General features: G+C 37.8%; 1 protein-coding gene across 6 annotated transcripts in view; it reads right to left on the bottom strand.

The window, feature by feature from the left end:
• Nucleotides 1-11,822, bottom strand: part of Pcm1 (pericentriolar material 1) — a 91,101-nt gene that overhangs the window by 35,225 nt on the left and 44,054 nt on the right. For all 6 annotated transcript variants that reach the window (XM_013025478.1, XM_013025503.1, XM_013025482.1 and 3 more), the window contains 5 exons: nt 10,989-11,208; nt 10,737-10,882; nt 9,434-9,624; nt 6,778-6,946; nt 1,545-1,903 (listed from right to left, as the gene is read on the bottom strand). In XM_013025478.1, coding sequence (XP_012880932.1) covers nt 1,545-1,903; nt 6,778-6,946; nt 9,434-9,624; nt 10,737-10,882; nt 10,989-11,208 — 1,085 coding nt within the window. The remainder of the gene's footprint in view (nt 1-1,544; nt 1,904-6,777; nt 6,947-9,433; nt 9,625-10,736; nt 10,883-10,988; nt 11,209-11,822) is intronic.

The following is an 11,822-nucleotide window of genomic DNA, read 5'->3' on the forward strand; positions in this document are numbered from 1 at the left end:
GCTTTTTTCTTTTGCTTATGTGGTGCTGAGGAATCGAACCCAGGGCCTCAGGCATGCAAGGCAAGCGCTCTACCACTGAGCCACCTTCCCAGCCCTATGACTATTTTTGACTGTACTTCTTTTTTTTAGGTCTTGGAATTTTTGCTCTTGAAGTTGCTGTTGTATCTCTCCTTTTGTTTCTTTGGCCAATTCTGCCATTATCTTTTTTTTTTGGGGGGGGGGGCGGTCAGTCATGGGAATTGGACTCTGGGCCTGGGTGCTGTCCCTGAGCTCTTCAGCTCAAGGTGAGTACTCTATCACTTGAGCCACAGTGCCACTTCCAGTTTTCTGGTGGTTAATTGGAGATAAGAATCATATCTCAGTCTCCTGAGTAGCCAGGATTACAGGAGTGAGCCACTGGCACCCAGCTTAAACGTTAATTTTAAACTAATCAAGAAGCTGCTGGTGCTCACACTTATAATCTTAATTATACAAGAGGCTGAGATCTCAGGATCAAGTTTAAAAGCCAGCCCAGGGCATACAAAATTCCAGGGAGTATCTCTATTTAACCAGCAAATGACTAGAAGTAGAGGTGTGGTTCAAGTGGTAGAGCTCTAGTCTTGAGCAAAAAGCTAAAGCCAGAGGCCAAGACCCTGGGTTCAAACACCCATTAGTGCACGCACACCCCTTACACACCAAGATTTTAGGGAGAAGTCATCATTAAACACGGAATTAGATGTAGAACTAGATGTAACAGTAAAAAACAGAAAATCAAACTTGGACACTGGCAATTTTTAAGTAACATAAAATTTGGAGTACACCCACTGAGATCACAGTAATGCATTCACAGAAAAACAATGTTTTAAAAAGCACAAAAAAGAAAATACCATGTTTAAAAATACATTTTAGGGCTGGGAGTGCGGCTAATACCATGTTTAAAAATACATTTTAGGGCTGGGAGTGCGGCTCCGTGGTAGAGTGCTTGCCTAGCATGTATGAAGCCCCAGATTAGATTCTTCAATACCACATAAACAGAAAAAGCTAGAAGTGGCACTTTGGCTCAAGTGGTAAGAGTGCTAGCCTTGAGCAAAAGGAGCTATGGCCCTGAGTTCAAGCCATAGGACTGGCAAAAAAATAAAAAACTAAATATATATAAATATATAGATAAACCCTTTTTGAAATATTTTACAAAAAGATCATGAAAGCAAAAAAACTTGCGGGGCCCAGTGGCTTATCCCTGTAACCCTAGCCAATCAGGATCTGAGATCTGAGGATCGCGGTTTGAACCCAGCTGCCACAGTAAACTATGAGACTCTCATCTCCAATTAATTACAGAAAAAAGCCAACAGTGGAGCTGTGGCTCAACAGCATTAACCTTGAGCAAAAGAAACCTAGGGACAGCACTCAGGCCCAGAGTTCAAACCCCAGGACCGGGGGAAAAAAATAAAAAAGCAACAAAACCTGACTGCGGTCTGTCTGATCAGTTCTTGCACATCTAGCCAACATGCCTGAATAAGGTTACCAATCTTTATTCTGATCAGCATTCAGCAAACCCCAATACTTACCAATATTTTTAACTCTGATTTTCGGCTGTGTGGAAGTCCTCTTTTTACTCTTTGATTTGGGAGTTTTGTCTTTAGAAGCCAGGCTGGCTTGTGCAGATGCTTTTCTTGTCTTAAAGGTTTTAGTCACTGTTGTTGGATCTACTGGATCAGGCATACTACTAAAGCTTTCTAATGATTCTTCATCAAACTGGCGTCTTCTCCTGCTTGTCTCTAGCTGATTTTTGCGGTTACCATTTGTAGTTTTCTCTACAGACACTGCAAATCCAGTCTTGATAAATGGTTTTTCTATTTCCCCTTCTTGATCATATAACCATGGGGTCTTGCCGTTTTCTACTTCTTCTTCAGGCTCTTTTTGATTCCTTATCAATACAAAGATTCCAAAAATCACAATCTTTTAATATTTCTTGAAAACCAAAATCTTAATTTACTAAGCAACATATATGTCTATAAAATTAACAAATATAAGCCATTTCTAAAAAGTATGCATTAAATGTGCAAAAAATATAAATTACAAATTATACTTTAATTTTGGATCCTCACTATACCATTTGTACTGGCAAAAAGTTCTAAATCAAAAACTTAAAATTTATGATGGAAAGAGTGGGAATTAAAATTGGAAAGGAAGAAAGGATATTGAGGGAAAACACACAGTTGGCAGAAGAGCTGTGAAAGGCGTAGTAGAAAGTTTGGGGGGAAAACATGAATCTGTGTTGTCTAAAGTTTTAAACAGAACTACAGCGTATGTACACAATTGGCTACTAAACTAATAATCTATTTCTCTGAAGTAGTTTAGTTCTTTAGTTCTCAAATTACATTTGAGAAATGAATTTCTCCAATTTTATCTGCCAAACTATGGCATCTGTTAAGATTCAGAGGTGATCTACATTTGGAGGAAAAAAGAAACAAAAAAACCACCTAACTTGGGCAGGGAAGGTGGCTCAGTGGTAGAGTGCTTGCCTTGCACGCATGAGGCCCTGGAAGCAGAAAAAGCTGGAAGTGGCACTGTGGCTCAAGTGGTAGAGCGCTAGCCTTGAGCTGAAGAGCTGAGGGACAGCTTCCAGGCCCAGTTCAGGCCCCACAAATGGCAAAAACAACAACAACAACAACAAAAACAAAAAAAGAAAAACAGGGGCTGGGAAGGTGGCTCAGTGGTAGAGCGCTTGCCTTGCATGCATGAGGCCCTGGGTTCGATTCCTCAGCACCTCACAAGCAAAAAGAAAAAAGCCGGAAGTGGCGCTGTGGCTCAAGTGGTAGAGCGTTAGCCTTGAGCTGAAGAGCTGAGGGACAGCACCCAGGTCCAGAGTTCAGGCCCCACGACCGGACACAAAAAAAAACAAAAACAAAAACCACCTAACAAGTTCAAGGTTAAATAATTGTGTTTTTTGTTGTGCTAGTACTGAGGTGAAACTTGAACTCAGGATCTTATGCTATTTTTAGCTTTTTCATTCATGGTCTACCACTTCAGCATCTCCATTTCTGGCTTTTGCTGGAAGTAAACTTTTTTTCAGATTTGTCTGCCTAGACTTACTTCAAACTTTGATCCTGAGATTCTAGCCTCCAGAGAAGTTAGGATTAGAGGTATGAACCACCAGCACGTGACCCTCAGAACTTTTAATATGCCAATATACTTTATAAATATCTTGAATGTAATAATAAGCAGGAAGTTCACAACTTTTCATCACTGAAATCAACCTACCACAGTAACAATAGCATTCCAAAAAATAGTTTGGGAGACAATGACTTACAGGTTTTAACTGAAGATAAGGGTTAAAAACTAATCTTATAGGATAACTTCAACTGCTACTTGTTTTTATACAGCTTGTGGGCTATGAATAGGTTTTACATTCTTAAGTGGTTGGAAAAAAATAAAAATAAAAATATTCAATTTTATGAAATGTAAATTTCAATGACTATAAATTGTTACAAGAACACACATATTTGTATGTTTATAGACTATCTATAGCTGTTTTTGTATGAAATTGGCATAAATGGTTGTGACTATATAACCTAAAAAATTATGCTTACCATCTAGCATTTATAAGAATAGTTCTGCTAAAGATTACAAGGTTTTACTTGATTATCTTCAAGCAATTAACTCAGGAAACCTACATAATGGAGATTTTGAAATATAAAATCGAATCTAAAAGACATCATTTAAGGATACCCTGCTCCAGTCTAAAAAATGATATAATTACTTAATGAAAACTAGAATAACTTTCATTATCAAGCATACATAAAACATTAATTAAGCCAGGTGCTATGGTTCAGGCCTGTAATTCTAGCTACTCAGGAAAGCTGAAATCTGAGGATTGTGGTTTGAAGTTCACTAGGGCAGTAAAGTCCCCATGAGACTCTTATCTCCAATTAACCACTCAAAAACTGGAAGTGGAGCTGTGGCTCAAGTGGTAGAGTGCTAGCCTTGAGCACAAACAGGCTCAGGGAGAGTGCCTAGGCCTTCAGTTTTGGTGACTGGGGGGGTGGGGTGGAACAGGAAGGTGCGTGTGTACGCACTAGAGCTTCTCATTCTAGCTTGGTTTGCTACTCATGGCTGGTTGTCTACACACTTGAGCCATGCCTCTACTTCCAGCTTTGTTTCCAGACTTGTCTTCCTGAGTTGGCTTGAACTATGAACTGTAGATTTCAGCCCTAAGTAGCCATGATGATAGCAGCCACCAGTATTCACCTGAATGTTTATTTAACCATGTCTGCACTAAAAACTGTATTGCTTGGATGGAAATTCAATATAAAATGGCCAGAGCATCTAATAAAAAAAGGTCAACATGCCAAGATTAATCATATCATTCCTAGAGGTACTACAAAGTTGAAATTCTAAAATAAATTGTTAGGCCATGTATCGGTGGGCTCACCCCTATAATCCTTGCTATTCAAGAGAATGAGGATCACACAGCTCAAAGCCAGCCTGTGCAGCAAAGTGTTTGAGACTCTTAGCTCTAGTTAACTACCTAAAGGCTGGAAGTAGAGCTGTGGCTGAAGTGGTAGAGCACCAGCCTTGGGTGAAAAAGCTAAAGTACAACAGCTAAGGCACCCAGTTAAAGCCTCAATACAGGCACACAAAAGATAGTTCATTGGGTAATAAACTAAAAACAAAAGTAATAAATACCCAGAAGTTTAAGATCTAACAATTACATAATAATATGGTTAAAGGAAAATTATGTGAATCACACATTTCTAAAAGTTTTTTCTTGGTGGTACTGGGGCTTGAACTCACAGCCTTACTACATTTGCTAGTCAGACGTACTACCACTGAGCTACTACCAGCCCTAAATTGCTATTTCTAAAGGATATAGATTTTTTTTAAAAATCATGAAGTTATTGCTGACAGAAAACCTGCTTTATTCATCTTGGAGAAGTTTTTTCTGCAGTAAAAAAATAAATAAAAGGACTATCAGACTGTTACCAGCTTGCTAGAACAGTAATTTTCTGAATACAAATAGTTAAAAACAAAAACATTGCATAACTTTAAAAAAAAAAAAAAGACACCTCCTTACCAATGACTGGCCTAAGGCTATAGTACTTTTTTTTTGTATTCATCCTCAGTCATAGGGGCTTGAATTAAGGGCTTAGCCACTAAGCTTTTTCATTCAAGGCTCTACCACTTTGAGCCACCCCTTCAGTTCTGATATGAGTCTCATAAACTTTCCTTTCTAGGCTGACTTTGAATCAGATCCTCAGATCTCAGCCTCTTGAGCAGCTAGGATTACAGGCATGAGCATATAGTTCCATATTATTCTTTCATACTATTTGTATCAGAAAATTTATTTGGGAAGCCTACCATATTAAAAAAAAAGTGAGAAAATCTTAATCATGATTCATACCATGTAACATCAAAATTTCTCAAGACAGTGTTGAGTTTAAAATTATATAAAATGTACTGAGAAAGTGTGTCCTAAGATTTAAAACCAACCACACCCTGTCTCTGTGACATGCAGCTTAAGAAACCTATTTTAACTATGTACACTATTATTACAGTTTAATACAACTTAACATAAAGCTAAAAATTTACAGGAAAACTTCTCAGGCAAAAATTGTTTTTATAATACAGTAATGATGAATATTGTAATTGACTAGTCTTTAGGAACTGATTCTAAAGATGTTCTGAATAAAATTATAAGCAATTAACTTCTGGCACTTATTATCAGTTTCCAGTTTTAAAGTCAGTGAACCCCTAAATCTTTAAAAACCTTGAAGAACGCCAGGTGTTGGTGGCTCATGTTTATAATCCTAGCCACTCAGAGAGGCTGAGATATAAGGTTCATGGTTCATGGTTTGAAGCCAACCTAGGCAGAAAAGTCTATGAGACTCTCATGTCTTAACTACCAAAACGTCAAGATGTAGAGCTGTGACTTAAGTGGTATGGTGCTAGTCTTGAGAGAGAAAAAAAAAAGGTAAGGGAGAGCACCCTCACTCTGAATTCATTTCACAAATAAAATAAATACCCGCACAAATAATTAGCCTTAAATACTTAAGAAATCAAGAATAAAAATCAGTAGGTGATATACTTCCAAACTGAATCTCAAGAATACCTTTAATCAAAACTGACCTGATATTGGACAAAGGTTAACAAAAATATATACTTAAAGGGGCTGGGAAGGTGGCTCAGTGGTAGAGTGCTTGCCTTGCATGCATGAGACCCTGGGTTCGATTCCTCAGCACCACATAAGCAAAAAAGAAAAAAGCCGGATGTGGCGCTATAGCTCAAGTGGTAGAGCGCTAGCCTTGAGCTAAAAAGCTGAAGGACAGCACCCAGGCCCAGAGTTCAGGCCCCATGACCGGACCGCCCCCCCCAAAAAAAAAATTCTTGAAGACAGGTGCCAATGGTTTCATACCTGTAATCCTAGCTACTCAGGAGGCTGAGACCTGAGAACACAATTTGCAGCAAGCCTGGGCAGGAAAGTCCATGAGATTCTTATCTCCAATAAATTTCTCAGAAAAAGCTAGAGTAGGACTCTGCTGTGGCTCAAGTGGTAGAGCACTAGCCTTGAGCACAAAGAGGCTCAGTACAGAACCTAGGCCCTGAGATAAGTGCCAGGACTGGCAAAATTTTTTTTAAAAAGGCTATAATTGAGTATATACTAAGATTCAGAAGTTTCATTATTTCCAAACCTGTCAAGGTAATCACAAAAATCTAAATTATCTTCAAATTGTTATATGTAATATAAAAATAACATGATTAAGTATTAAAAGCAAATAAAAGATGTTAAGAATCAAATACCTTTGCTTTTCTGCTCCAGAGGAACTGCTTTCAAATGGTTTTGGAAAAGCCATGTACTCAGTTTTTCCTGAAGGATTCTGGGCTAATGGTGGCTGTTGTTCAGTAGGTGTAGAAATATTCTGAGAAAAATCTCCAAAATTAGAAGGAAATAAAGGGCTGAAATTCATACCTAATAAATGAAATCAATAAGAGAACAATACATAAGTGCTTTAGCCTTAAAATAGTATTTGAGTTCTAATTAAACATATGTTCAAACCCATCAAAACAAAACTACCCACTTGATAAACTAGTTCATTTACTCAATCCCTATTCACAGCTTAGCCTATAATACTTGTGATACAAACCTAATGATCCTCCCTTATGAACTAAAGAGTATAAATAAGATCACTTGGCATTCATTTTATTTATTACAGGGTTATGAGACTCAATTGTAGGCACTTATATTCTACTGGAAAAGTAGAATATAAAAAATAATCTGTTAGGGCTGGGAAGGTGGCTTAGTGGTAGAGTGCTTGCCTTGCATGCCTGAGGCCCTGGGTTCAATTCCTCAGCACCACATAAGCAGAAAAAGCTGGAAGTGGCGCTGTAGCTCAAGTGGTAAAGCACTAGTCTTGAGCTGACGAGCTAAGGGGCAGTGCCAAGGCCCAGAGTTCAGGCCCCACAACACACACACACCCACACACACACACACACACACTAACAAATAATGCTATGTACAAGTTTAATTTTGTTCCTTTTTAATTGTGAAAGCAGAACATGGTGAAATGCCTGCCAAACAGTGCTATGCACTAGAGGTGCTTATATGGGGCTAGAAGGAATAGATAAGGAAAACTTCATAAAATGGAACCAGTTTATGTGATAAACAGCCTTTGTACGGAGTTAGCTTAAGTATGAAAAGTGTTACAGTGCAAACAACTAGCACATATAATTTCTCATTTGTTACTTTTAAGTCTTCTCAAGGAAGCCATACATAGTAGCTCATATCTGTAATTCTATTTATTCAGCAGGCAAAAATTGGGGAAAATTTTGTCAGGACACCCCTATCTCTATAAAAAAAATAAAATTAAAATAAAATAAAACCAGGGTAGGTTGGTGCACAAAAAAAAAGGAGACAAAAACAAAAACAACAACAAAACCAAGACTATAAAGTAAATGTACTTGTTATCTTGCCCATGTAATTGTAACTCCTCTGGACGATATTCTCACAATAAAAAAAAACATTAAAAAAAAAAAGTACTGGTAGAGTACCTGCCTATCAAGGTCAAAGCCCTAAGATCAAACTCCAGTACTTCCCTCCCCCCAAAACTTACTCAAATAATGTGTGCTACCAATATTTATACTGTAAGACTAAAAAAGCTTGTTCAATTTTTAAATGCCACTCTCATAAAAATTGTTAAAAATACACTGTTGGCTAGGGACACTTATTTTCACAAAGCTTTCCCAATTTCTTCTAGCCTCTTACACTCTCTGGCAAATATTCCTTCACGATTCACTTTATTTAACTAGTTGCTTAATTTTTTCACTCCTGTCTTAGGACTTTGCTTTTTAAACCATTATTGGCAATGCTGTTAAGCCCAATTATCCTTTCCCTAAATTGCACTCAAGTCTTCTAGTAACCAGTTATACTCTTAGTTCTTTCCCTCCAATTTCTCAAACACTATTATCGTCAATATAATCTTTGTAAAATATAAATTTTATTTCCCCACCTCATTTAAAGTGCATCAATGACCCCCTTTTGATGCAATATAGCCAAAGCTGCTCTGTACATCACAACAGGTCTCTGCCACAATTCAGCAAACATCAATTACTCCTCCTCAGCCTTCACTCTAAACACCAGTTACAATTAACTACCTCTAAATTGTCTAAGTGATACATTATTCCATTCCAGTCATTCCAGTAATTACAATGTTCTTTACCTTCTAATCTTTTTATTTTTTGGTCATGGGGATTGAACTCTGGGCCTAGGAGCTGTTCCTCAGCTCTTAGCTCAAGGCTAGTGCTCTACCACGGGCCAAGTGCCACTTTGAGTTTTCTGGTGGTTTACTGAAGGTAAGAGTCTCATGGACTTCCCTTCTTGGGCTGGCTTTGAAGCATGATCCTCAGCTCTCAGGCTCCTGAATAGCTAGGATTACAGGCGTGAGCTACTAGCACCTGGCTCTTTTAATCTTTTAATAAATTTTATTCACTGTTTTAATATAAATCTCGCCTATTCCAAAACTAATTTGCTGATACTTTGAGAGATATGAGCATTTATTAGTATTCTTTGCTTCTGGCCCAGAAGACTGTTTGATAACTTATATAGTACTTAGCATATAACAAGAAAAACAGAACAAAATGAATAAAAGTCTATCATCAACAAGATATGTATGGTGTTTCTCTTGAAGAGTACTGTCTTCCTCATCATTACTCTCCTGTTTTATACGTAGCTTGTATACATAGTGCCTGGTATACGGAAGGCATTAAACTGGTTCTTTTCCCCTCAATAAACAGCTAATGCAACCATTCCTAACCAATATACTTAATTTTGTTAGCAATTATATTAATTTTCATCACAGGAAACAATGCAGGAATGTTAAGTTTCCACTCAAAAATATGATGTTAAAAATTAAAATCTCAACCTATTTATTTATCTTCCCTTTAGATTTTAGTTACTTACCTGGTGCAAATGATGAGAAGTTAGTAAATCCAGGAAGATTAAATAGATTTACAGGCTGGGTTGGAAAGCTAAAAGGACAAAATAAACTGGGAGAAGAGGGGTGTGATGTGTTACCACCTCTTTCTTTGCTTCTAGGTTTTTCCGGATGTTGACTTTGCTGGTGCATAAGTTCATTTAGCATTTGCTTCAATCTACAAAAATTTCAAGTCAGTAACTTAGAATCAGTTATATTATGCTATATATAAAATATATCCAAAAATATATGTAACAAACATGGGCTTGGAGAAAATTATGGAAGGGCTGACATTAAGATACAGTGTACTTATAAACTAACTTGTTGAATGGTAATCTATTTGTACAACTACTTAAAGATAAAATTAAAACAAAATTTAAAAATGATTCAAAAGCACTCATACTAGACTGATTGTTCTTATACTATAAGAAGCATTTGTTTGCTCTGCTGGCTTAATTCAATAACTTAGCCTTTGTAATAAGAACCAAACTTAAGATTGGTACCACTAGCTTACTCTTATAATCCTAGCTACTAGAGAGGCTGACAATGGCTTGAAGCTGGTGGCTCATGCCTGTAATCCTAGCTACTTAGGGGGCTGAGATGTAGCATCACAATTGGAAGCCAGTAGGGGCAGGAAAGTCTGTGAGACTCTTATCTCCAATTAATCATAGACAAAGCCAGAAGTGGCTTGTGCCTCAAATGGTAGAGTGCTAGTTTTGAGCAAAAGGAGTTCAAGGACAGCACCCAGGAATAGCAAAAGATAAAATAAAAAGGAGAGGTTGACAATGGGAGGACGGGTGACTGGAGGCCAACCTAAGGAGAAAAATTCAACATCTTTTCACAGCTCATAGCTAGACACAGTGGCATGTGCCTATCATCCCAAGCTACATGGGAGGCTAAAAATAATTAGTGAAATAAAGCCTGAAAATGTGGCTCCTGATATTGTGCCAGCATTGCATTCAAACCCCCAGCAGCGCTGCGAGAAACACAAAAAACAACAGAACCAAACTCTATCAGATAGCAGGTATTTATAAGAAATGTTATGATTGTTATTATGGTGTAATTTACATATTTCACCTAATTTAAGTACACAACTCACAAATACAAAATTTTACAAACAAAAGTCCACAATATACAAGATGACTAGTTTTAAATTTTTCAGGCTCCTGAAGATGCAATTTGGCTCATTTCTTTCTCAAACTCAGGTCTGTTTCCTGGAAGGTTAATTGTATAACTCTCTCTCAAGTTTAAAATTCACTACACTCTCAATACTTCCAAGAAACAGGTTACCTCTGAACATTATTCTGTTGCCATGTTAGCTGCGTATAGCACTGGTTCAGCTGGTGCATTATAAAGTGCACTTGAGGAGAGGCAACATTGCTCGGCATAACACTGTATGGACCAGTGAGAAGAGTTTGTAGCAGACATGACAGAGTCTATAATAAAGAAAAAAATTGGTAATAGTTACTAATGAGTTGAGGGAAAAAAATGTATTGCTTCAAAATAATGCAACTAAAGTTTTATTTTCAAAGTAAATTTTACCTGTTGGTCTTGCATTAAAGTCTGACAAATATTGACACTGAAATCAAGTTGTTTTTTCAACTGATTAATTTGTTCTTGCCATTGTTCTTTCTCCTCTATGTAAGACAGTTCTGACACCCATCGAAGGTTTTCTTGCCGTTGCATGCTAATATTCTGTTGTCTTGTCTTGGCTAACGGACGATAATTTCCATCTGCTGAGAAAGGGCGATTGTTCTTCCACCTATTACAAGATTTAGAGCCTTAAAGTCAAAGTATGTAATGATTTTCCAAACAGTAATAAACCTGAAACCTGAATCTATGGACCAGCGTCCCTTTAAATTAAAATTAGGAGAAAAACTATGGATTTCCAATCTGTTGTTTTTCAACTGCTTTCCAGTCTTTTTTATTCATGTTTTTACACACAAGTATCAAAGTCTGAATTCTGCAGAACAAAAAAACTTCTGTATTGCAAGTACTTGTCAATTATTCCTGATTATTTTTTTTGGAGGATCCAGTCGTGGGGCCTGAACTCTGGGCCTGGGCGCTGTCCCTCAGCTCTTCAGCTCAAGGCTAGCACACTACCACTTGAGCCACAGCACCACTTCTGGCTTTTTTTTCTACTTATGTGGTGCTGAGGAATCGAACCCAGGGCCTCATTCATACAAGGCAAGCATTCTACCACTGAACCACCTCAGTGATTTAAATTTAGCCAGGTAGCCAGGCGCTGGTAGCTCACGCCTGTAATCCTAGCTACTCAGGAGGCTGAGATCTGAGGATCGCGGTTCAAAGCCAGCCCGGGCAGGAAAGACCGTGAGACTCCTATCTCCAATAAAACCACCAGAAAACCGGAAGTGG

Source organism: Dipodomys ordii, unplaced genomic scaffold (assembly GCF_000151885.1).
Source record: "Dipodomys ordii isolate 6190 unplaced genomic scaffold, Dord_2.0 Scaffold4, whole genome shotgun sequence".
NCBI classification, from domain to species: domain Eukaryota; kingdom Metazoa; phylum Chordata; class Mammalia; order Rodentia; family Heteromyidae; genus Dipodomys; species Dipodomys ordii.